Below are 27,834 nucleotides of genomic sequence, written 5' to 3' on the forward strand. Positions count from 1 at the left end.
TCTGCCATGATGGCTGATGGTAGACTGTGGTGGTGAATGTATTTCTCTCCTGTTGTTAGTCCCCTATTGTATTTACACCAGCTGTTTTCACCTTTGGGGCACAAACCATGTTGTGGATGCTCATCCGTGGATGCGGTGTGGAAATATAAAGCCCATATAGCTCTCCTCATTTCTTCAAGATTGCCTGTATTTTGCCTGATTGCAAGGCCATAGCAGTTCTGAATGTGGTCTATTATGGAATCTGTCAATCTTCCTCTGCCATCCAAGGTTTTCCCATCATCTAGTTTTTTCCCTTTCATAACTGATTTTAACCTTCTCAACCTGGCACCCATTCTCTTCTGCACATGTCCTATACATTCAAGTATGCTTATATTTACACTGTTCCCATATGGTTTGCTTTCCAAAACTTCTTTGAATGCTTTAGAGTCACCATCTCCCAGATATTTGACATAGCGAACATTATACCACTGTGAAGAGCGATGAAAAATTTTCTTCACCCCAGCAACCTCCATGCCACCACTACTACCATAATAATTAGCAATACAGTCATCACTGTGTTCATTTTTCAGCCTGCCTGTGCACCTACAGTATTTAGACATTATTGCAACATCAATAACCTTGCCAGTATCAACACTAGTTGCTGTTACAACACCATTGTTGGAGGTGTGGCCCCTTTTCTGCCACGTGCCATCAAACGCCACTGTGAGGTCACGACTGCCGTCATTTTCTTCCACTGCTTCTTCCACAGCAACCTGCATTGACTTCTGTGCTACATCTTCAACTGCAGATCCTAGTACATAATTGTAAGCTTCAAACTTTGAAGGTGCACTTGGAAGATTTAGAACACCACATAGCATATCACCAGCTGCTTTGCCCTTACCAATTGCTCGCAATCCATAAACTAACCTAATATTTACACTATAAAGTTCAGTTTTCTTGTATCCATTATTTACAGTTACTGAAACCGAACTCGGAAACTTACAGCTGTATTTACAAACACTGCATATTAAATTAAACTGGGCAGCCAGGCCAACATGGGATTCTACTTTCTGAGAAACGTTTCCATGACATTTTTTGCAGCACAAACTGTTTTCAAGAGCTTCACACAATATATTCGTATCAATGAGTTCAAAAACTTCATTCCCTCTATCAAGTAAATTATATTTCTCTTCCAAATCTCTTAGTTTTTTATGAGAAGCACTGTTTTCATTTGGTGTAAGTTCGTTCGGCAAATCAGTAATAAGTGGATTCACATTTTCCAACAGTGATGATGATGAACTGCTTTGCTTTGCTAATGAATCATTATTTCTTTTCTTTTGCCAGTTCACACGCTTTTTAAATACTTTTGCTTTAGCTCTAGGCATTTTCACTGCGAAAAATGAAGCACTAAATACGAAATAACTCAACAACAACTACTTTCTTATATCACACTGTTTACAAAACAGTCCCGCCACAAAGTCAAAGAGTAACTTGAGGAAACCAGAGAGAAACATTTTCGGGCAACTAGTGTATAAATAGTCGCTGGAAACCGGGATATTTGAATTCATGTCACTTTAAAGGTACTGCCAAAAAGTTCATGGTCAGCCACGAGAGACGTGTATAACTAAAGCGCAATACCCGATCTCACAAATATATAAAAATAAAATAGTTATAATTGTAGTAGAGCTATGTATGATATGTCATTTTAAAGAGGAAACATGGCAGAATATAATACGCCAATAAAAAAAAATTCGATTTTTTAACCCAAAATCCGATTCCGTATCCCCTTAACGCTGCGAACACTTTGACGCCTCATATTTCCGATCTTGTAATGAAAACAAAATGTCACTCTACAGAGGCCCAATAAATTTAGTATGCAATTTCTTGTAAAACAGGTGTTTCTTATTTATTTCCTGAACATCGTATTTCCTGGTGAAGCATGTCACCACGTCTTAGCAGCTAAGAGTATGAGCTTGTCGATCTTGTAAGACACAGCTGGCACATCAAAACGATTGCCTTGCCACCTGCTTCAGCCAGCCATGCCACGTGCCGGCCCACTTGAATGGTCACAGCGAGCGACACGACTCCCTGGAGCAGGGAGCACTCCACGGCTCACAATGGAACCAACGAGCTGGAACAGCCTGACTTAAGATGAGGTGGTGGAATGGCATAACCAAAGTAATTGTAATTAACTTATTTAATAAGAACTTGAGATAAGGTTTGAAACATCTCCTTCCTATTGTTACAAGTGTTCAGTGTTGCAATTACTCATAATACTACAATCAAAGCCAGAATTCTTGACAATTATTTCTCATTTTACGTGGTTGGTTTTCCAAGCATTAATTAAACAATTTAATCACACAAAATAACAGTCGTACATCAAAGAGCATACTTGTAACTCTCCTGTAGATGACAGTTTACATAATAACATAGGCAAACTTCCTGCCAGTTACACACCTTTGCTCTGTGCAGCTGTGACAATGAACTTTGTGTGTCCTGTGCTAAGTAACAAGCTTGACAAATCCTTGAAATAAAATAGAGTACAGTTGAATGTCTCCTTATTATCATGTGTTTCCAGTACCCATCCAAAGTCATTTGACTTCCATATTGTCTGTATCCTGTGATACCTTTTCTGCATATTACTCCACAAAACATCAGCAGCACTATGGTGGCTGCTGAGGATTTCTCATTTGTACACACATAGTATATTGTTCCAGTGTCTCACTAATTTTTGAATAAACTCTGCAGCACATTTGCAGCTTCAGTGTGACGCACCCTAACGAATAAGTTTGTGTGTGTGTTTTTGTCTGTTAGTTTTGCATGAACTTTACTGGAACTGACATTGAGTCCTTATTTCAGGTCTCGATGGAACTGTCTATGATTACTTTGATGGATATAATGATCTACTGAAAAGAAGAGTTGTATTTGTAGGTAACCCAAATATTCGCATTCAGGAAGATTATTTGAGAATACTTCGATACTTCAGGTAAGAGTTTTTTTCTAATAAGCAGGCATTTTATTTATTTATTTTTTTTTCAAAAAGACTTAATTTTTTAATTCACTTTGCATACTGCAAATGCACAGTCTTGTGAAATGTGAGTGTAGAAATAACAAGAAAGAGTAATTTTGTATGAAGTCACTGTAGCATGAGGGACAAATTAATTATATCAATGTTGACATTGATGTTTACACATTGCTTTTGAATAGTCTGTCTCATGTATTTGTTAATCCTTAGGATACACGTATCTTTCAGTGCATTATTTCTTGATCATTTTGGCATTAGTTTCTGACAGCTTTTTGTGAGTACTGTATGTTCCTTACTTTTGTCATATTTAATTGTTTTTCAGTGTTATGTTGAAAATGAAACTCAACCCATTAATTGCATTATACCTATAACAGTGGAAAGTTCAGGATGGAAAATATGTAAAATAAGGAAAGGCAACCATTTATGTATAGCCGTGCGGTACATAAACACAACAGAAAATAGTATTCATAGTAGCTTTTGAGCTCTTGCTCTTTAACTAGCAGAAGTACAGGCATTCACACCACAACCACATAGACACTCAAGCACACACCCACACCCATTGCAAGACTGACTGTTGAGTATTGAGACCAGTTGCCTGGATAGATGGTAGAAGGAAGGGAGAGAAGGCTCACAAGGTGAGGAGGGGGTAGGGTGATAGTGTGAGGCAGATGACTCCAGCTACACAACAAGAGGAATGGAGTTCAGAGAGTAGAGCATATAAGACAGAGAGAGAAAAGAAGGGGAAGAAAGGAGATGAAGTGGGAGACAAGGAGGGAAGAGAGAAAGGGATAGTAATGGGAAATTGTCGAGAGGGGGGCAGGGGGGGGGGGGGGGGGAGAGAGAGAGAGAGAGAGAGAGAGAGAGAGAGAACACAGTGGTAGGGGAAGGCAGTACACAATCCAGACAGGGAAGAAGTGGTGTGGACAGAAGGGAGAAAGGAAGAGGTAAGGTGAGGCAGTGGGAAACAGGTAAGCAGCGGTGTAGGCCATGAGGATTGCGAGAATGCAGGATATGTTGGAGAGACAGTCCCCACCTGCACAATTCAGAGAAACTAGTGCTGAGAGGGAGTGTCCCAATGGCTCACGTAGTGAAACGGCTGTTGATGACTCCATAAATACATCTGTTCATATAAAGTACACCAACTACCAGCAGTACCTCCACTTTGGCAGTTGTCACTCAGTTCGTGTCAAAAAGTCTCTTTCTTACGGTCTCATCACCCATGGATTCCACATCTGTGTTGGAAAATGTGAGTTGCTAGAATATACCAGACATCATACCGGAGTCTTTATTGACAGACAGTATCCTGTCCTGTGTGTCCACAAACAGATCACATGTGCAATCTCTGACACGTGACGTCAGTAAAGTTGTTAACCAGCCACCAACCAGCACTCCTCTAATTATCCAGCATCATCCTCACCTTGAAAAGCTCAACTACCTCCTTCACCAAGGATTTGACTACTCCGTTCATGCCCTAAGATGAAAAATATCCTACCCTAAATCCTACCGTTATCACCCAAAGTCTCGTTCTGATGTCCACCCAACCTACAGAATATCTTTGTCTATACTTACTGCACATCATGGGTCCTTTCCTTGTGACTGATCCAGTTACAAGACCTGTACCATACACCCATCCAATACTTCCTATCACACTCCAGTCACAGGCATTTCCTACCCTAAAAAGGCAGGGCCTCAAGTGAAACCAGCCTTGTTATATATGCTGCAGTTACTGTGTAGCATTCTGTGTGGGCATGACAAGTAACCAACTGCATACTTGCATGCATGGCCACCTCCAACTGTGGTAAACCACATACATGACCATCTGGTTGCTGAATATGCTGAACACCACAACATAAATAACTTAAATAGCTGTTTCATTAAATGACACATTTGGATCCTCCTTTCCAGCACTAGTGTCTTCGGATTGCTAACGTGAGAATTGTCTCTCCAGCATATCCTGCACACTCTCCTCCTGGTCTAAACCTCCTCTAACCTGTTTCCCAGTGCCTCACTTTACCTCTTTCCTTCTCTCTTCTATCTGTATCACTTCTTCCCCGTCCAGATTATGTACTGCCTTCCTTTACCTCCCTCCCCTTCCTCCATGTGGTCATTCTCTCTCTCTTTCTCTCTCACTCACCCCCCTTTCCCCCTCCCTCCCCCTTTCTATCCCCCCTTTTCCATCCCTCTCATCCCCTTGTTTCTCCTGCACCTTACCCTTCTTTCCTCCCCTCCCCTCGCCTACCCCTCATCTGTCTCTTACATACCCTACCCTCTGAACTCATTTTGTTTTGTTGTGCAGCCACTAAGTTATCTTTCGAAGGATCTGCCTCACACTATCCCCTACCCCTCCTTACCTCGTGTACCTTTCCCTATTCCCTCCCTACTTCCATCTGTCTTGGCAACTTCTCTGAATAACCAATAATTGACAGTTAGTCTTGTCGTGGTCACAGATGTGTGCATTTGGGAATCTGTGTGGCTGTGTATGTGGATGTCTGTACTTTTGCTAGAGAAAGAGCAAGAAGTCGACATCTAGTGTAAATACTGTTTTCTGTTGTGTGTTTCTATGTGCCATGCATCAGTCAGCTGTAGGTTAGTTGTTACCTTTTCTTAGTTTACATATTACATTATATTTTTTGATATCACAAATCCATTTATTTATATTATTAAAAAAAAGAAATACTTAATATGAAACCCATTAAATCCAATCAATTGTAGAATAATTAACACCACACACACTGTTCAAACTCCTCAAAAGAAAGTGTTGTCATAACTTCAGAGTTGTATTCTGAGACATTATGTCACTGATCTGTCAACACACTACTATATTGGGAAAACAGCAGCCCATAGTCTTAATCTGAAAGTGAAAGACAAACTGCCTTCTGCACAACACAATATATTTGACATGTGCACATATCCTGCTGGCATGGAACATCACTTTTCCACTAAATTATGAAGGGATTTGTATTCTTTCAGGATATCTTACGTGGATGAGACTTAACATTCTAGGTAGTTGTAACAGACTCTTTGCATGTTGTCATTAATAGAGTTCATTGTATCCCATGGTTGGAACAAGATCCTAGAGTAGTGAAAATAGATTACATGGGTATGTGGCCATAAGAGTTGTTAGCATAATTTGGTGATGCAACGCAGTGCATTTCAGTGTTTCCTTCGCATCTGCCTGAAGTATTTGTTCCTTCATTTTTCTCAAAAGCGTGCTGGTTTAACTAAAAAAATTAATTTTCCTGCAGTAATGCAGCTATCTTCACTTTTAATTTGAACACTGGTAATTAATGGTCTTATGTGGCAGACCTCTCGAAATTTTTACTCTACAAATAGTACCAAAAACAACACTGTTTGGGGAGATCTTGACTATGGTGCATCAGCTAAACAGCACATGTTTGTATTATGCGAGTAAGAATATGAAAATCACTAAGTGTGACATTTTTGCGTCACAAACATGTAAATCAGCACGACACCCACTTGGCCAACCAGTGAGCGCTGGAAATGTAATCTCATGCAAATGTGTTTCTGGCAGTAAAAAAGAACACAGAATGATTATTTCAGTATTTATCCACTATTATTTTTACTGTTTTGTGAATGGAGTTCGTAGGGACAAGGTAATCAGTTGTGTCGATGCTTAGGTTAGGCTGCTGGGTTATCAGACGTCATGTTGCTTTATTTGTTAGCTAAAGTGCCGTATTTGATTTTTTTTTTTTTTTTTTTTCAAATATATATATTTGTGTATTACAAAAATATGTAGTTTAATTGATTCATCACATTAAAGATCTCTCAAAAAGTGCCAATTTTTGTGTGATAGGTTGTACAAAAATTTTGGGAAATCCCACGTCCATGACTAAAACTGTTGCTGGGATAGAGATTTTTGGAAGTGGAGTGTTATCATTTGGCATCACAACTAGAGCCATAGTTCTTTACACGGGAAATCAACTGTAATTTTAAGATTAAATACAATTCTCAGCATTGAGAAACAAAATCAAAATCTAGTAAAAACAGTCAATAACTATCAGTTACCAATATAAGTAAATTGTCACCGTCAGATCTACATTTTTACATGGAAACGGGAAAAATGACAGATTGTACAATATTTTGCAAAAAGAATCAATTCTGCATTTAGTTGCTAAAAATTGCAGATTTCACATTTTTTCGCTGTATTGTTTACTCGAAATTTTCCTGTTCTTAACTTTACTGCTTCCAGAGGTTAATCACTTGTCCTGACCCAAAAGACTGACAGTAAAAAATAAATTTGGTATGGAAATATTTGGCAGAATCTAAATAATTTAGGCATAACAGTAAACGCACACCTGTAAAATTGGCTGAATATACAATGCTGGGGACTGCTGTTTGGCAGCTAGATGGGGATGAAGGGTTATCTCAGATGGGGTGGATGAGAGGAGGAAAGAGGCAGGGAGCAAGAGGGGGAGAGGGAGGGTTGGGAAAGGATGGCTGATGGCACAGAGGGCAGCAACAAGTGTGCAAGCTAAGAATGTGGGAGGGGGAGACAGCAAATGCACAGGGTAGGGATGTGATTCACTGACACTGGAAACAGTGCATTCGTACAGGGCACAGTGCATTGAGGGAGTGGATTGGGATGGACAAGGTGAAAGAACAGACGAAGCGGAGACTGTCTGGAAGACGGGGTGCAGGGAGTCTGTGAAATCAACTCTGCTTTTGGCTATGGTTTGGTGGTAACAGTTAATTCTGTGGGACAGGTAAGTGGTGGTCATGTCCAATTAAAATGCTGGGGAGGATTGTGGTTAGGGTATTCGTTTCTGAGCACTGTGATACATAGTCAAAGCCCTGACAAAGGACATGATTCAGTTGCTCCAGTCCGGAATGGTATTGGGTAATAAGGGTGGGGGTCACATCTTTGCTGTTGGTACTTGATGTTGTGTGAGTTCGGGTTGTGTGAGTGTGAGGATATGGTGCAGGAAATGTGTTAGCATACTATGTCTGGAGGATGGGACCCGTCTGTGAAATCCTTTTGAGACCTACAGCATGCTGGGCAAGGGAATTCTTGTCACTGCAGATATGCAGTCAGTGGGAGAGCTATCAAAACGCAGGTCCCGTTAACAGTTAGTAAGCTTAATAAGGACAAAGGGATGCATGTACCCTTTAGAGAGATGGAGTCACCATCCAGGAAGCTGCATATTGGACTGAGGAGGACTAGGTGAAGCGAATGGAAGAGAAAATGTTGAAGCTGTGGCAGAATGGGGATAGTGTGTCTTGGTCTGGATCAAGATCATGAAGATATTATCAGTGAACCTAAACCGGACTGAGGGTTCACTGTGTAAGGAGGCTCCAGGTGGCCCATTAACAGATTGGCATAGGAGGGTACCATGTGGGCAACTGTGGCAGGGCCATGGATTTATTTTTTTTTTTTTTTTTTTTTTTTTTTTTTTTTTTTTTTTTTTTTTTTTTTTTTTTTTTTTTTTTCTCCACACCTTTCCCTCAGAGTAAAAGTGGGTATGTGTGAGGATGTAGTTGGGTGGACATATAAGGAATGATGTAGTGGCTTTGAAATCAGAAGGGTCATGGGCATAGGGGGTGTTACGGAAGTGGCTCAAACAGTGACGAATAGGGATCCAGTTAATGATGAGGCGGGGTTAGTCAAGAGTCGGTGAAGAAATGGCTGAGGATTGGATTAGGGATTGGAGATAATGCTGTACTTATGGGATGGAATCACTGTGGCAGGGCTTGTAGGGGGAGTAATCTTACAGTTGGCAGATGCCTGAGAACAGTGGTGGAGCCTTTGTCTGCAGAAGGAATCATTAAATCAGGACCTGTCATGAGATTGGGGATGGTGGGGATGGTTGTTCTTTTTTCCATTGAGAGCTTTGTGTTCTTGGGAAGGGAAGTAAAGGATAAATCACTACTAACCATTAGGGGAGATGTTGAGTTGCGGACAGGCACAACAAAAAGATTGCTAAACACGTGAGCTTTTGGCCAAAAGGCCATCTTCTAAAGAAGACCACACACACACACACACACACACACACCACATGCGCGCGCGCGCACATGTGACCACTATCACTGGCCACTGAGGCTGCACTGCCAATGAGGTGAGAAGTGGTCAGAGACAGTGGTCATGTGTGTGTGAATTGGGTTTGCGTGAACATGCATGTGCTGTCTTCTTTAGAAGAAGGCCCACTGACCGAAAGCTCACATGTTCAGCAGTCTTTTTGTTGTGCCTGTCTGCAACTCAACGTGTCATCTATGTGATGAGGAGCAATCAGTCTGTTTCATAATATTGTCATTATTCCGTCCTGGGTTTTCTAAGGTGAAGATAAGGGATTCCTGGAAGGTAACCAAGAGTTCTTTAGATATAAGAGGGAGAAGGTCCTGGTTGGATGGTGGTATGAAATGGGGAGAAGCAAAGTTTATCATGGGATTAGGTTGGCGTTGTTTGGGGGGGGGGGGGGGGGACTGGTAGCAAAGAAGTGTTTCTACTGTAAGGGTAAGGAGAAGGTGAGTAGCTCTCTGATGAGCCCAGCATGTTTGAACTGGGGTGTGGGGCTGAGGGGCTGAAGGTGAGATTCTTGGAGAGGACTGAAACTTCTGTAGAATTGAGGTTTTTGATGGATAAGTGACAAAAGTATTTTTGGTTTGTTTATGTTTTTGGTTTTGTGAGGTGTTGGGAGGGAGTTGTGGAGATGAGGCAGATGGAAAAGGTCAACAAGGCAGGGTGGGGGGGGGGGGAGGGGGGTGCTATGAGTGGTTCCAAGGGCATTTACCGGGATAGGATGGTTGTTGACGGGTATTGGTACTCTGAGGTGGGAGGGGACACCCATAATCTTGGGGTAGCGTCTTTGATTAGGAATCAAAACTATGAATAAAAATCATCAGCAATGGTGGCTGAAGACTTCCAGCGTAAGAAGTTACCCTGATCTGTCAAGAGCCTTGTCAAAGAGAGTGGAGGGGCACACAGACGTTCAAAGCACTCTCTTTTCATTGGGGCGGTGAAAGTGCCCCTAAAAGGTGGAAGAATCAGCAATGATCAACAGCTTGAGGAAGCAGAAGACAATGGAGATCAGAGCATTAAAGACACATCATGTCTATCCATGTGACATGTGGCCTATAATTGAAAGAAATGTCATAGTGATCTCTCCATTGGTGAAAGATTCTGGATTAGTCCCCCATTCAGATGTCTGGGAAGGGGCTGCCAAGAAGGAGGTGACCATGAGAAAATGATTAAATGTCCAATGAAAGGCTAACATTCTGTATGTCGGGGCATGGAATATCAGAAATTTGAACATGGTAGGAAAGCTAGAAAATGTGAAAAGGGAAATGCTAAAGCTCACTCTAGATGTAGTGAGCATCAGGAGTTGTTCACGTTAAAATCAACAGCAGACCAGCACTGACAACAATAGTTCAGATATACATATCGACGTCGCAAGCAGAAGATGAAGAGAGAAAGTATATGAAGACACTGAATGCTCAGTATAGTATGTAAAGGGAGATGAAAATCTAATAATCATGGGGGGGATTAGAATGCAGTTGTAGGGGAAGGAATAGAAGAAAGGGTTACAGGAGAATATGGGCTTGGTAGTAGGAATGAGAGAAGAGAAAGACTAATTGAGGTCTGCAATATGTTTCAGATAGTGATAGCGAATACTGTGTTCAAGAATCACAAGAGGAGGAGGTATACTTGGAAAAGGCTGGGAGATACTGGAAGATTTCAGTTAGAGTACGGCATGCTTAGGCAGATACTTCAAAAGTAGATGTTGGATTGTAAGGTGTACCCAGGAGCAAATATAGACTCAGATCACAATTTAGTAATGGTGAAGAGTAGGCTGGAACTTAGGAGATTAGTCGGGAAGGATCTATGGACAAAGAAGCGGGATGCGGAACTATTAAGGAATGAAGAGATATGCTTGAAATTCTGTGAGGCTATTGATACAACAATAATGAATAGTCAGTAGGCAGTTCAGTTGAAAAATAATGGACATCTCTGAAAAGGGCAATCACCGAAGTTGCAGAGAAAAACATAGGTACAAGGTATATAACTGAGGAAGTCAAGGGTGACAAAAGAAATACTTAAGTTGATCAACAAAAGAAGGAAGTACAAAAATGTTCCGAAAATTCAGGAATACAGAAATACAAGTCACTTAGGAATGATATAAATAGGAAGTGCAGGGAAGCTAAGATGAAATGGCTACATGACAAATGTGAAGAAATCAAAAAAGAAATGATTGTTGGAAAGAGTGTCTCAGCATACAGAAAAGTCAAAACAGCCTTCAGTGCAATGGGAATTCCACTGTTATATGCAGCGGAAAGAGCAGCTAGGTGGAAAGAGTACATTGAGGGCCTCTGTGAGGGAAAGAACTATCTGCTGATCTGATGGGAGAAGAAACAGGAATTGATAGGGGAGAGATAGGGGATCCACTATTAGAATCAGAATTTAGAAGAGCTTTGAAAGACTTAAAATCAAATAAGGCATACAGACAGATAATGTTTCCAAAATCATTGGGGGATATGGCATCAAAATGATTATTCACGTTGGCATGTGAAATGTATGAGACTGGAGATGTACCATCAGACTCCGAAAAATGTCATACAAGAGCCAACAAGTGCAAGAATTATTAAACAATCAGCTTAACAGCTCATGCATCCAAGTTGCTGAGAAGAATAATACACAGAATATTGAAAAAGAAAATTGTGGATCTGTTAGATGACAATCAGTTTGGCTTTAGGAAAGGTAAAGGTACCAGAGAAGTAGTCATGACATTGTGGTTGCTGATAGAAGCAAGCCCAAAGAAAACCCAAGACACATCCATAGCATTTTTCAGCATAGAAAAAGCGTTTTGACAATGTAAAATGGTACAAGATGTTCAAAATCTTTGAGAAAAATAGGGGTAAACTATAGGGATACATGTACAAGAACTAAGAGGGAGCAATAAAAGTGGAAGACCGAGAACGAAGTGCACATTCAAGTAATTATGGACTTAATTCACTCATCTAAATTTATGACACAAATGGATTTCTTGAATATGTTGTATTACCACACTCCGAACTACAATGCAAGAGTAAACTTCAACATTATTATGCACACATGGCTGTATGTTTTGTAGCATCAGTGAATAGAATAAACCAAAACTTGTAGTTTTCTTACATTTCATGTTAACTAGTTGCATTTTAGGACAGAACTGGATTTTTTGGAGGACACGCCCCATTTTCCGTGGTGATGAAACAGCCGACAGTAGTGCTAACACAACTGTGCGGGGAGAAAATCTACAGCATGTGTGAAGCCTTTAGATCTAAATTATACATAAATGTAGGTGATCTTAAACTGAGTAACATGAGATAAAAAACTAACTTTGGAAACAAGTATTTAATGTTTATTGACGTAAATAACATACACCTTATCATAACAATTAAAGCTCAAAGCAGGTATTGAAAGTGATGTGTGCCTGTCTCAATGGGTGCATTAGAAGAGAATCCATTGACAAATATGAACTCTGGATTAAAAATCATGTGGCCCCATTGCTTGGACAACTTGTTCATAACTGTGTATTTCACAGGCAAAGTGAAGAGTACTTATTGATGAATCTTCTCTCACATGATCTAACACTATCTCTTCACATTTTCTCATTTTTCTCATAAGTTTCTAAGTGTTGTGATAAATTTCATCCAATAAAGATGGTAGCTTTTGCAAAAGTGTTCTCTGTGTATTTGTTCAGCTTCCCAGGAATTACATTCTGCAGTCCCATACATTAAAACTATGTCTACAGGTTCCTGTAACATGTAATGCTCCATCTTCAAAAACCAATCATGAACTGTAAACAATGCTAAACTCCACTGTCACCACATCACCAATGACTGTATTGTATTTTTAGATAGTGCTGCCAATGTCCATGTGACAACCAGTGGTTTGTTATGAAATGTAAGACAATGCCTCACACCCGTTACTCAGTCGCTTCTCATATTGTCTGAAATATTTATTTTAAACCATCGGCAAATAGTTTGAAATAGCTTAGGACCCTCTACTGTATGTATGTTATTTACCCTAAAGGGAATACTGGATTCATCCACATGCAATTTCCATATTTTTGGAGCCCTGAGGAAAGACACTCATGGCCGTATACATGCTTTGGATGTGCATGCTTGGGTTGGGTGCAGTCATCGTTCTGTAGGCAAGTGCAAACATTTTTCCATGGAGGCATTGACCTTTATGTCTCACAGTGGGATAAATGTATTAAAAGTTATTCCAAAGTTTTGAAGTAATAAACAGTTTACTTACTTTTTCCTCCATCTGTCTTATTTTCATTTGACTGCCTCTTATAATAACTTTTGCACTCACACTATTGTTATCCCCTCCAGAATGAAAGTCAGAAATGATTATTGGCTGTACATGAGACAGCATAGATTTGTGCGTGACTTACGAGATACTGAAATGTGTGAAGTTTATTGTAAATCACAGCAGTTGGTAGTTGATGAATTTGAGTGCAGTGAATGGTTGTTTTTCAGATTTTACGGCCGAATTGCAGAACATCCAGATAAACATGAAGAAAAGACACTTGAAGCAATTAGAAATAATGCTGAAGGCTTAGCGCGCATTTCAGGAGAGAGGATTTGGAGTGAACTTCACAAAATACTTGAAGGGAACTATGGAGGCGATTTAATGCTGAAAATCTTAAGTCTTGGTATTGGACCATATATTGGTAAGTACTTGCCTTGGTGCAGCAGGTGGATGGACACCCTTCTTTTTAAAAACAAAATCAAATTAGATGAATTTCTGTAGTCGTATTTCCAGATAAAAGAATGATGCGCTTGAGATAAATGCACATAAATAATCACAGAATCACTGCCTTTCACAGTCAAATCTTTCTTCGTTGAGAACTAAAGAGAGACTGAAATGAAAAAGTAGGTAGTGGGAGTTTCTTAACTTCACCACAAAATATAAATCCAGTGTAATATGCCACACTGCTCACAGCACTGTCTGTGAAGCTCTGCAACAATTACCCTTATAATATGCTGGTACTGCCTTAATAATGTTAACCACATATGAATAATAAAATGGTTGTGTTCAGTTTTTTTTTTTTTTTAAATGAGACATCACAAGGCTTTAAATTTTTCAATTCATTTTTTGTGTTCCATTTTCACTAACCCATAGTGTAGCATGGAAGGGTGAGATATGTTGAAGTCTGTTGTCCAAGAATGACTAATGTGCTATAAAACTTGCTCACTTTGTTTACTTCATTATGACCCTCTACTCAGTGAAAAGAATTATTAATTAACTGAAAGATAACACGAAGGAAGAAATATTTTTACGTGTACTGTGCAGACATTGTGGAATGTAAGTTGTATAGAATCATGGGGATTGAGAGCAAAAAATGATGCAGTGTTTGGCATTTAAACTGTATGAAGAACTCTCTATTTCAGAGATATTTTCCCATGATATGTTTGAGGCATACATGTTACCTGTCCTGTCTTGCAAGTATTTCACTAATTTTTAATCAGTCTGTAAGTTACATTGACAAAGAAAGTTTGGCTTTCAAAGCCAGTGTGTAAATATGTTGTGTTTTGTGTCGCTGTCACCAATCATTGATGAGAACATTGTTTTTTATGCTCTTGATTGATATTTAAACTATTCATTATATGTCACTATTTAGTGGTACCAGTACATGTTTTTGGTAGGTGACAATATGAGACTATTCTGGACTTACATTCAGGATGATGATGCTTCCAATCCCCGTTCAGCAATCCTGATATAGGTTTTCTGTGATTTCTCTAAATTGCTTAAGGCAAATGCTAGATTGTTTTCTTTGAAAGGGCACATCTGATTTTCTTTCCCATTCTTCCTTAACCTGAGCTTGTGCTCCATCTGTAATGACCTCTGTGTTAATGGGACATAAAACAATAATCTTCCTTCCTTCTTTTTTGTGTGAGACTATATCACTGTGGCCTATTTTGGAATGCTGAAACAAGATGATTTTGAAAAACAGTCACTTTCTGTCCATTATGTTTGCCCACAATTTTGCTTAAGTTGCAGCAGAACTAGGCAATGTTGTTTAGTGCTAATAAAGTGGCAGGCAGTTGATTGAATTGAAACCTCTTTCCATGTGAAATTCAACTGTCTGTGTTTATTTAAAATGCCATAGAAGCTACAAAATTAGTCAGTAGATTATAGTCCTAAACTGATCATTATTACAATAATGAAAAATGTAGGATCAAAACTATAAGGAAAAATGAGAAAGGTTTCCAGTCACCTTTTGTTGATTAATATCTGACACAGTGAAAAACACTATAGCACAGCACAGAGTAATCAGTCACAAGTGGGTGCATATAGATGTCAGTGTGGTTATGCATTTGAGTGTGCGTACTTACACTAGCATAGGAATGTTTCCCTACCTAACTTGCTAAATTAGTTACAAAATTGCAAAATAAGGCATGATAGATACTGCACAAAGAACAGTGTCCACACGTGGTTAAGAAAACAATGCATTTGTTAAACAACTAAACTACTGCAGAAAAATCATGAAATGATCTCAAAATTAAGTAATATCAGAGAAAGTCACTTGCTGATGTGATGGTACTGTATAAAAGCATTGTGTGGTAAGAATATCGGACACTGAACAAAGTCACTACTCTATCCCAGAGTATCCACCAGCACAATACCAATTTTTATCGACATGAGGCACAGAATTAATCATCTCTCTGGGCGAGACTCGAACAACAAGCCTGCCTTAACACAAAAGTGTGCTGGCAGTGACGGGTTGAGTTTGGAACTCGCATAGTACTCATATAGGCACCAACAATTACCGATTGTAATAGCTTGCAGCGCACAACAGCAATTTACACACTGGGCTGCATAGCAGGCATAGAAATAGTGTGGGTGAGTCTTAAAACTTTACAATAGTGTACCGGTATGAAGAGCATCACCATGTGGCATGTCCTCATGGTGAGGCCACAGGGCTGAAGTCAATTTGGATGCTACATGGAGAAGAGAGAGACTGAGAGCAAGGACAGGTCAGCACAGAATCAACAGTTCGGGGGCAGGAGTAAACACACAAAGTAAAAAACTCGCTGCCCTAGCAGATGGCCAGGCCGCAACAACTAAGGAACATACAGAACTGCTAAGTTCGGTGTGAAGCAAAGAGCCACCACGCCCTAGAAAGAAATTTTGTAGGTAGAGAGTTAGTATTGTATGTTGGATGTTCATATTCCACATGCATCAGTCAGCTATAGGCAATTTGTTGCATTTCTTCATTTTAGTCTGTTGAACTGATTATCAGTTTGTTTCAGTACTTGTTCCATTATGTTTTTTTCTTTTTTCCTCCAAGTCATACTAAGTGAATAGTGTAGTTGTTACTTTGAAAAGGCCACAGTGGATTCCTCTCTCCATTCTTATAAAATGTAAGCAACTACTCCATTACTAATTATGTCATTAAGAAGAAAATACCTCATTAATAAGAATTCTGTGTAATATAAATAAGGGAAGTGGCGAATGCAACAATGCAATGCACGTAAGCCAAAATGGAAACACTGCTGAGCCGAGCTGACTAGTATAGAAAACACACACACACACACACACACACACACACACACACACACACACACACACACACCACAGCTAGCTAAATTTTCCCAGACAACTACAATGTACCAACACTGTACCTTTACTGGAGTGAGTGGTTGTGTCACGTGCATTTTGTGGAGGGAGAAAGGCATGTGGGAGAATTAAAAGGCATGAGCAGCTGATGGCTGGGAAGGAAGGGCAACAAGCTCATGGGATAGCAGTGTGGCACATATGAACATGCTCTGGCATGGACTGATGAAGTTGTATGTGCCTCAGAATGAAATGGAGTAGTGGTTAGGTAGGGGAACGCACGTACGACAGAAGATGAGTTGTACTGTGGAGGAGTAGGATGTGAATGTAGTTTGGGTGAAGTGGGGAGTATGGGTTTATGTGGGATCCAAGCTACCAGAGATTGAGGGCAGGAGGATTACAGGATCAAAGGATGTTTTGTGAGTGCAATTTCTATCTTTGTGACTCAGAGCAGCTCACATTAAGGTGACAGATGCAGGTGGTACAGTTTGTGAAGAGGTCAGAGGCATAACCTTTCCTACCACAGGCAGGGTCACATGGAAAGCAGTAATGTCATACACCAGTTCCACTGTATCTTTTGCACTGTATTTAAATAGATTCGACCACCAAGCAGCTGTTGACGGAATGCATGCTCACTGTTAAGCTTCAGCTAAGATTAAATAACTTTGTGACCAACTTATACCAGTAACGGGAACCGGAGCTTCCAGCTCTTACACAATATGCTACAAGCATGCACACACACACACACACACACACACACACACACACACACACACGATGTTACCAACTATTGTCCCCGTGTCATCAGTGGTGAGGAGGGCAATGGTGGTGGCCACAACAGCTGTGTGTTTGACTATGCTTCCCCCTCCAGACCTTTCTGCACCCTAGCAGACTGTGGCAAATGGCAACACAGCTACCACGCTAAAGCTGGTATTTGGCCCATACCACTTGACCCACTGAAACGTCGATCACAAAATTATTTTAATTTCATTTTAACCATCCTTTGATAGGATGCACTGCTGAGCACAATATGCTCAACTTCAGTAGCTGCTTCAGAATCCCTCCCATGTCCCTGCTGGATCCTCCTTCCCCTCCCCTCCCCTCTGACCCATCCCCTAAATTAGCTTCTCAGAGCTGTATAGATGAGAAACGTCCTTCCAACACATCCTTCAAATAAAGCTTTTTGTAAGTGACTGTTGATGGTTGATAAGTATTTTGAAAAAAACAAAGAAAGAAAGAACATACCTGTATCATCTGCTGTACAGCTGTATATTTATGCTCTACTGGTTTCAGTTATAACAATCACATGCACAGGAGAAAAACAATGTACATCAATGAATCAAAAAAGCCATATTTACCCAACTATAGGATGACCCTGAGTATAAGACCCTCCCCCCTTTTTTTAGAGGCTCCTTGAGAAAAAATTATTTTTGAAATATTCTGACTAATCAAAATTACAAACTTTTATTGACATAAGATTTCTGCATAAAAAGTTACCATTACATGTATTCTAAACTTGCGCCATGTAATGGTTATCTAAATTTTGATAATAAAAGGAGAAATAAAATAAACAAACAGAAATTGTTTGCATTAATTTTTATCTTCATTGCCCCTTTTGTTTAGCGTGTTGTCTGTGGTACCATTGTTTTTAATCACCGTTGTCATCATCCTAACAAGGCAGTTGTGAAACTTATATCTTCCTTGTTTCAAATATTTGCCCCTTTCTTCCAAATACATTGCAAGTTTATTTTCTTTTTCCTCTTCTTCTTTTATTTTAAAAAGAAAAACACGGAGTGGATTTCACTTCTGTACTGACATAGGATGTTCTAATGTCTTTTGCTACGGAAACATATCATCTGCCCACCACTCTCTTATTGGCTGTGTCACCCCCTTATTGTTTGTGTCACACCTAATTTTGAGCATCGACAACATTGCTGCATGAAACACGAAAGTGCGCCGCTGGCCCCTGGCTTGATTTTTAGCATCTCATGCAGAAATGTACACTATTGCTGAGTATTTGGCCAATTTTAAAGTCATTTTGATTCGGACATTTAGACAAACTGCAGTTTAAATGTGGTAGATGGTCATAAAAAGCCAAAGTACGCAGTATAAATTGCCATGGTTGGAAGCAAGATGAAATTTACTGCGTGCTTGGCACTCACCTCCCCACACTCATTATAATTCTCAGCCAAGCTCGTGTCACTGTTCACACTCCAAGCCTTCTGTAGAGCTGTGGTTGAGCAATAGTGAAAGACAGACAGCCGTATTTTCCAGAGTACAGGTCATATGTAACAACAGCAACTAATACATAAATAAAAAATCTCAATTATGATTCACTCCAAGTCTTGAACTTTCTCTCGTCCCGTGATCCAGTGCTGTGTGTTGGTACTATCTCCACAACGGGTCTTTCCGCTATAATTTATTCTTGCAAAAACAGTTGCTGGTCGTTTAATGTGATATGTTTTGTTTGTTAGATATGTCATTGTGGGTTAATTTTCTTTCTCATTTCATCTGAGTGTCACCATCACGTTCTAAGGCTGGTAATATTTTCCCCAAGTATTCTAATATGTGAATAGCTAACAAATTTTCATTTGTAACTCACTTCATAAATCATTAGTTTCTCATAAACAAATATTATACTGACTTGGGTAAGAATCATGTAATGGTTTTGAAGGACAAGATTTTCACCTATGAATGCTACCTCTACTTAAAAAGCAGCATAAGTGTATGTATAGAGTATCAGTACATGTATGTGAACTTCTGTTTTGCAAACCTATTCAAATACAACAAAAGTTTGTGAGTTGATTGAATTTAATGCTATGTCCTCCTGTGTTTCACAAAGTTGTTGTAGGTCCTAATTCATAGTTTCTCACATATACATCTGTTGCACTAGTGCCACACGTCAAATGTCACATGATTGATTGAGCAAGATCAATACGGTATCAAGTGCTTATTATGTGTATCAGAAAAATCTTGAGCCTGCTTGATAGAAAGTGTTGTTTGCTAAGCTATACCCATTGGAACTCTTCAAAATAAATTTGTATAATACCTCAGTAGCCAAAGTTTCATCTGTAAATGTAAGACGGCCCCTATATTAATCTATTAAACACTGAAAATGTTTATCCCAGCAGCAGTAGTTTAGTTTGCAAATATAAAATGACCTCAATTTTTTTAATGACGAATTTGGAAAAAGAACCTTCTTATAAGCGGCTAAATATAGTACACTTTCGACAGATACAACACAGCCAGACTGCAGAACATACACAGCTGATGATAAGAGTCTCTCTGAACATAATGGTTATAAATGTGCCGTACATTAGCACAATTACATTAACGTATCCACCCAATGCTCTGCCACTTACTTTTCACTCTGAGCTTACACTGAATCTTTGGTGACACAACTTTTATGCATTAATGTTAACTGTGCTAATGTAGTCCGCAGCTCATGGTCTAGTGACTAGCGTTGCTGCCTCTGGATCATCGATTCCTGGGTTCGATTCCCGGCCGGATTGGGGATTTTCTCTGCCTGGGGACTGGTGTTTGTGTCGTCACCATCATCATTTGTGACAGTGGCTTGATTGGATTGCGTGAAAAATTGGGCTGTGTAAAAATTGGGACTTTGTAGGGGCACTGATGGCCATGCAGTTGAGTGCCCCACAAACCAAATCATCATCATCAGCATTATGTGCTAATGTACAGCATGTTTATATAGATTATGTTCTAACTGACTCTTATGACGGTTATGTATGTTCCACAGTCTGGTTGTTCCATATTTAACAATAATGTAATTTTGATCCATTGATGTACACTGTTTTTCTCCTGTGAAGATGGTTGTTGTAACTGAAACTGGTTGAGAAGAAATATACAGTTGTACAGCTGATGGCACAAATATTGGTTTTTCAACAATGTTGAAACCTGTAATTCTCCTAACTGTTACAGCAACTCTCCTACATCCACCACCATCTGCACTACCTCACTTTGCACATTCAATACTCTAACTTGTTCTATACTCTCACACTCTTCCTTCACAGTCTCCCATTTCCTCTGTTCCACCTCTCCACCCCCAGTTCCCTCCTCTACTTCATTGTGTGCCTCGCACAACTCTCCTTGCCTGTGCCAGGATGAGCTCACTGGTGCCACAAACGTTCTGTCAGCTTTCTGCCTCTCACTCCCACCCATTGTCCATTCACCCCTCGTACTCCACCCGGCATGATCCCTCATAGCACCTCTTAAATCTGTCTGTATATTGTTTAGGGAGTTATTCTCTCAAACTATTTTATCATTGTTTCTCATTTACTTTCCCTTTACTATTGATATTGTTAATATTTACAGCCATTCTTACTCAGCTGCTACGTCAATGCTGTTTATCTCGTAGATTCAAATAACTATTACTAGTCTTTTGTCACTGAATTTATATTAATATTTTTAGCCAAACATGTTTCACTTAAAAATATTTTATTACTAATCTAATTTTCTGTCAATGCTCGACAGAGCATAAGAGTAATATAAATAGGAAACACTACCCAAAACGCAAATTTATATTTATTTGGTCACAAGTTTCGGCGTCTTAGGCTATCATCAGGTGACAGCTATTCAACTATCATAACACAATGACCTAAGAACCAAGAAGCTGAAAGCTGGTGCATAACCAAATAGATATAATTTTGAAGAATATTAGGAAGTGTTTACTATAATTTTTTGGTTTGAGATTTGGTGTTTTTCATGTTTGCAATTTTAGGTCACCGTCATATTTGCAACTGCAGGATAATGATTTAGCACTTACTTTACATGATGCTAAGGAGAAATAAAAGTTAAGTACTAAATCACAATACTGTATTTGTAAATAATGTAAATATTAAAGGTAATCTAAAAGTGGGTTAGCCGTGCAATCTAACACGCTACTTTCCGGGCAGGAAGGTGTGCCAGTCCTCAGCATGAATCTGCCCGGCAGATTAGTGTTTAGGTCCAGTGTGCCAGCCAGTCTGTGGATGGTTTTTAAGGTGATTTCCCATCTGCCTTGGCGAATGCGGGCTGGTTCTCCTTATTCTGCCTTAGTTACGCTAGGTCGGCGATGGCTGCACAAAAACTTTCTCCACGTACCTGTACGCCATAATTACTCTACCATGCAAACATTGGGGTTACACTCGTCTGGTGTGAGATGTTCCCAGGGGGGATCCACTGGGGGCCACACCGCACAATAACCCTGGTTTCAGTGTGGGGCGGCGGTGGGGTGAGTGGACTACTGTAGCCTGTTGTTGTGTTGTGTACTACCGAGGGCTGCGGTGGAGACGAAGCCTCTCCATTGTTTCTAGGTCCCCTGTTCCATACAATCTAAAAGTGCTGCCATGGAACACTATACGTCGCAAAACAAAATATTTATAGTTCATTGAACAGTTACAATAAACATTCAGTTACAAAAGATGACTAATAGTTACTCTTATCCGCAAGGTAAACAGAGTATCACTTTAATTTTGTATTTTCATACTGAAGAATTAATTTTCAGTCAGTAAACAACTTAATATTTATAATTTTACCATTACCTTGATACATAGCTTTATTTTGTGAAATCAGAATAGATAAACTTCTATTACAGATTTGTATTTCATCTTGTTCTTACCAGGTTTACCCAGTGATCCAAACATTGAAGAACTTCAAGCAGTATGGAAGAGACGTGGAAGTGAGGGGTTTAAAGCAATGACTTTACTAACATCACTGCTTAGAAGCCAAGAACAGGTAAGGACCTGTTTGTTTTGAGTATGTAATTTAAAAAATGGAATTAAATGATGTCAAAAATGGAAGGAAAAGAGTGCAGACTATTAGATATAGTGGACGTTTGAGCTTTCTATATGTATTCTGATACTTATCCACCCAACTTTCTGCCACTTACTTTCCACACTGAGCTTACGCTGCATCTTTGATTACTTTGTTACTGACACAACATTTGAGTTAACATTAATGCTTTTTTTTCCAAATATTTGTATGTATCACTTATATCTACCAGCCATAGAATGTTAAATTTTAAAATTAACATTCTAATTTTAAAAAATTGAAGATTCTTGTTGGCTAAATGAAGTACAGAAACATTTTCTTTCTTAAGACATAAGCTGCGTGAGTACACTAATTGTATAATGTAAAAGAGTGTCCTTTTTTTTGTTTACTTACTTCTGACCAGCATTGCAAATATGTAGAAAGCTTTTGAATTTCTTTTAGGTTATGAATTTCCACGGACGTGTGAAACTGTCAGCATATGACCGTGATTTGGGTCTATTCATTGTAGAAAATCGAGAAGACAAAATATCAGTAAATCCATTGAGGTGAGAATATTTTTCCTGATTTTTTTATATTGTTAATTAAATAATGTTAAAGATATGAGGGTTGGAACTTTAATAGTGGCAGCTATTTATTCACAACTGATACAAAACAGTTACATGTTTGCACCTGTTACTGTCCTTCAGAGTAGTCACCAGCGTTGTGTAGAACCCGTTGCCAGCAATGTGGAAAGTGTAGTATACTTTTAACAGAGCCTGTTCTGTTGGTGGTGCGAATGGAACGGTCTACTGCCTCTCGAATCTCTGGAACTGTTCTGAAGCGAATGCCATGAAGTGGTTCCTTCATCTTCAGAATCAAATCAAAGTCACAAAGACTTAAGTCCGGGGAGTGTGGTGGATGGTAAAGTACTTCCCAGACCCATTGACCAAACAGAGCAGCCACAGCTTGCACTGTATGCGCCCGCGCATTGTCATGCAAAATTATAGGTGGGTTGTTCAGAAAGTGTTGCCGCTTCTTTCGCAAAGCTGGTTGCAGGTGATGCTCTGAAAACGAACAGTAATACTGTGCATTGACAGTCTGCCGTGGAGTGCAATGCATTAGGATAACACCATCACGGTCGTACATGAGAATCCCCATAACTTTCACCATACTGGGGCTCTGATGCAATTTTGACTTATGTAGTTACCCATAATGACGCCTTTCTTTGAATTGACGTTTCAGTTATGGCTCATACGATGTGGCCCATGTCTCATCCAGTGTTACGATACGGTGTAAGAAAGCCTCTCCTTCACACTCATAGCACTCCAAGTGAGTGTAAACAGCTTCATAGCGCATCCAGTTCTGCATTTCCGTTAAGTCATGTGGAACCCATCGTGGTGCAATTTTTCGCATGCCCACGTTCCTTCAGGATGCAAAGCACAGTCGTATGTGCTAATCTGATTTTGTGGGCGAGCTCACGAATCATATGGCATTGATCGCAGTCCACTAATGCGGCAACATCATGCACTCCTTCTTCAGAGATGCTAGGACAACCTGCCCCAATCATATCTGCCACAGTTTGCCAACATTTGTTGAAGGCTTTTACCCAATGTGCCACTGTTCTGTACAGCAATGCCGATTCCCTGCACGCTTCTTGAAGACCTTGATGACGCTGTCATGCTGTACAACCTCTGGCACATTCAATCTTGATCCAACTCTATTGTTCCTGTTTTGAAAACATAGTGACACCGTTACGTTAGACCGTGTGCTCACAAGTGACTGTGTTTCCCTCGATTGTGTGCATGCCGGTGACATGGGATGGGCAAGTCCATTTGCTCAGAGGTAAGTTAGGTATGTCAGCAACGTGTGCTATCAGCGACAATAGTAGATTCCATTGCATAGTTTCCCCACAGCAGTGTTGCCACTATTTAATTTCCAGCCTACGTATAGTAATATATACATGAATAAAAATTCATTAATGCGACTTATACTCCTTCAAGTGACGTTTTTATACGTCCTGTTTCTTATTTATTATTGTGACATATCATTAGTGTCTTTGCAGGTGTTGATATATTAAGGAAAACATTCATTTATTTGCTAACATATGTTATTAGTAATAGTCCTAAAAAAGATGGTGTGCCACTGTGTTTGACCTGCTCGCCCAGATAATTGTGGAAGGATCTGCAGTCTAACAAAGAACTGTGCTTGAAATATTTCACAAATGCAAAAATTTGATAGCACTGAAATCCTGTGAGGAGGCAAAAGGGAGGAAAACAGAAAACTTGAAGTTAGGATCATTTAAACATTGTCTGGAAACATAACCCACCTGACATTCACTTCCTCTTCATGTATTTTCTGAAAGTATGTTGGAATGTAGGTGACAAAATGGATGAAATGCTTACAAGTAGCAAATAGCAATAGTATTCCACAATATATTTTGAAAAGAAATTACATTTTTTTGTCGTGAATCAAGTACCCGTGCTGTCATAAATTGTCCATACATTGAGATAATATACCAAGATCTTACTTCCACTGCCTCCACCCCCCTTCAGTCTGGAACCATGTGACCGCTACGGTCGCAGGTTCGAATCCTGCATCGGACATGGATGTATGTGATGTCCTTAGGTTGGTTAGGTTTAAGTGGTTCTAAGTTCTAGGGGACTGATGACCTCAGATGTTAAGTCCCTCCACTGTTCATCGTTCTCTTCCTTGCTTGCCATTTGAGCTCATGCTATTCATATAGCTGCTTCTCTTTTATCCACAAAATTCTTTAACTTTTCTGTGGGTAGATCTATCTTTGCTACAGTCATGCATGCTTCTACAGCTGTGCATTTCTCCTCTAGCCATTCCCACTTTGCCATTGTGAACTTCGTGTCAGTCTTATTTTTTAGGTATCTGTGTCCATTTTGTCTGCTTCACTTGCTGCATTTTTATCTTTTCTGATTTTGTCTATTAAATTCAATGTCATTATCAAAAGGAAAACTCATGTGGGAAAGTATAAAATTGGGAGATAATATTAATGTCCATTAATTCTTACCATAAGGAAATAAATCTTCAATAATGCCAGTACACATACATAAAAATACATGTACTTTTACTCGTCTTTGTCTTTTTGCCTATTTGATCCTCTGCTGCCTTTATATTTCATCTCTCAAAACTATCCAATCACCTGATATTGTAAAAATTAAGGTATCTTTGCATATTTCACATACAGTGACACGTTTTGCATATTGAATCAATTTTGGCGTGAGAGTAAATCCATTTTGAAGCAAATGAGCCACAAGCTTGACTCCTGAAAATGCAATTCAGTTTTTAGTAGAAGTATTGCATGTTAAGTGCTAACATTAAATACAAGTAGCAAGTTAATGCTTTTAACATTTTTAGAGTAATATTATGGAACGTCATTGTTAACTACAAAACCACGGAAACTCTAGAGCATTCAGACAGCTTGTATTTGCAGTTATCCCACATTCTTGGCCTTGAAGAGAGATATTTTATCTTCATATGCTTTAGATCTAAGAGGCAGTGATCTATAATGATTCAGTCAGAAAGTTATCTATGAAAACTAAGTGTAAATAAAGATTGAGTTTGAGGTGTAGTAAGACATATGTAATCATATGATTTTGGAGCATAGGCAGACATTGCAATGATGTATTGTTTGTGCCCTTTATAACTGAAATAATACATTTTCTAATCATATTCTTCCAGGCCGTATCAGGCATTGGTCATTAACTCAAAATATAAAGCTCCTGACTGCAGAGATTATGCAAGAGAAGTTCTCAAATATAGAGGTGACCATCAGCTACTGGCTGAATTTGACAGTTGGGAACTCCCAAGATTTCCATTAAATGGCAACATGTTAAGGGAGAAAGGTGTTCCAGGTTTGTAAATAATTATTTTATTTTATGATTATTGTGTTTCTGTGGATCATTTTCCAGCGGGTCCTCAAACACAGTGCAATGACAAAGTGAACTTATTGTTTACAAATTTCCTTTATGTCCTTGAAGATGTGGGATTAATTTGAATTAACTGCTGAATTTATTTATGCCCTTTGCCTGATTTTAAATCAGACTTATTCTGCAGTTTTTTCATAAATAATTAAAAGGTAAGAATGCATCACATAGTTAAGACACTGAGCTGTCAACAAGTACCTAAACAAGATGGAAAATGTTGTTAGCTTGTCAGAGCTATAGAGTACAGACGCATCTGTATGACTAAATTGTCTTGGCTGACTACACTGTGATGGTTCTGCTGCTTGGCTGGGATGAGAGACTGTCAGACAGAGTGGCACAGGAGAGAAAACTGATGGGAGCTGGAGGGAAGCTTAGAGAACGGTGGCTGCCAGTTAGGAAGGAGACGCAACAGTTGCACTGAACAGAAGAGCAGCCTCTGTAGGCAAGGGGACTTACGCACAGCACATAATGACATGGGAGTTTATGTGGGGGGTGGGGGGGGGGGGGGGGGTAAAACATAGGAAGAAGGAGATTGTGGAAAGTAGGGTGGGAGTGCAGGATGAGTGAAGTGAGGGTCCATGGGACAAGGATGGAGGTGAACATGGAGCATGGAATAGCAGAGATTGAGGCCAGGAGGATTACAGGATCAAATGATATATTGCAAGGACAACTCCCATCTACATCAGGGTGTATACGACCGGGGGATCCGGGAAAAACCCGAGACTTTTTTCATCTGGGGGAAAACCAAAAAAACCTAGGAATTTTTTAGAATTCTGGGAATTTTTCGTTGTTTTAGTTTTCAGTTAAATTTTTGTAATTTTGAATGGTGAGAACCGCTGCTCTAACAAAGGATGGTACTGTATCCCGCTACTGCAGAATAATACTGCAGCATTAAAACGAGAGAAAAAAATGAAAATAAAACTTAAATTGCAAAGGAAGTGCGTCATGTAAAATAACACAGTGCTCGTGCGAGCCTCTGCCAACAGCAACATGTGTCAAAGGCTTTCGGAAGACTATGCAATGCTTCATTACAACAAATTGCCTTCGATGAGCGTGACGTCAAAACTGTGTACATTAGACTCATTTAATCAGTCACGAGTGGGCTCATGCACACGCGCAGTTGATTCGCGTATGAGTAGTACCTTCTCCCACTTCTGGCTGCAGAAATGTGGCTGTTGGCTGTGTAAGCAGCAGTAGCGGCAACCAGCCACATGGGGAACCAGGAAAAGTTTTACTGGCGCGCCCAAGCTGCCAGATTCACACGTGTGCAGCAGGCCATGATCTAGTGGGGAGTGGGGGCAAACCGTGGTATCTGAACCGGGCGGCAATTTCGGGGGGAGGGGCAAATTCATATTATTCAGGAAAAAAAACCTTGTTTCACAAAGCACCTAGCATCCATCGCACGTCAGTCTATCGATTATTCATACAATTTTGAAACACACCCCTGCTGGGTTTTGAACACATTCTAAGTTGATTTCTGAACGAATTATAACTTGATTTTTGAATGCGTGCATAGTGTACATGATGTCTCTGCCAGGGGAATCCTCGTCAAATCTAGAAATAGACTT

General features: G+C 39.7%; 1 protein-coding gene across 3 annotated transcripts in view; it reads left to right on the plus strand.

Annotated features, from left to right (window-relative positions):
- Positions 1-27,834, plus strand: part of LOC126481140 (CCA tRNA nucleotidyltransferase 1, mitochondrial) — a 60,083-nt gene that overhangs the window by 26,302 nt on the left and 5,947 nt on the right. For all 3 annotated transcript variants that reach the window (XM_050104692.1, XM_050104694.1, XM_050104693.1), the window contains exons 5-9: positions 2,839-2,965; positions 13,484-13,677; positions 22,186-22,298; positions 22,776-22,879; positions 26,022-26,194. In XM_050104692.1, the coding sequence (XP_049960649.1) occupies positions 2,839-2,965; positions 13,484-13,677; positions 22,186-22,298; positions 22,776-22,879; positions 26,022-26,194 (711 nt within the window). The remainder of the gene's footprint in view (positions 1-2,838; positions 2,966-13,483; positions 13,678-22,185; positions 22,299-22,775; positions 22,880-26,021; positions 26,195-27,834) is intronic.

Source organism: Schistocerca serialis, chromosome 5 (genome assembly GCF_023864345.2).
Source record: "Schistocerca serialis cubense isolate TAMUIC-IGC-003099 chromosome 5, iqSchSeri2.2, whole genome shotgun sequence".
Classification (NCBI taxonomy): domain Eukaryota; kingdom Metazoa; phylum Arthropoda; class Insecta; order Orthoptera; family Acrididae; genus Schistocerca; species Schistocerca serialis.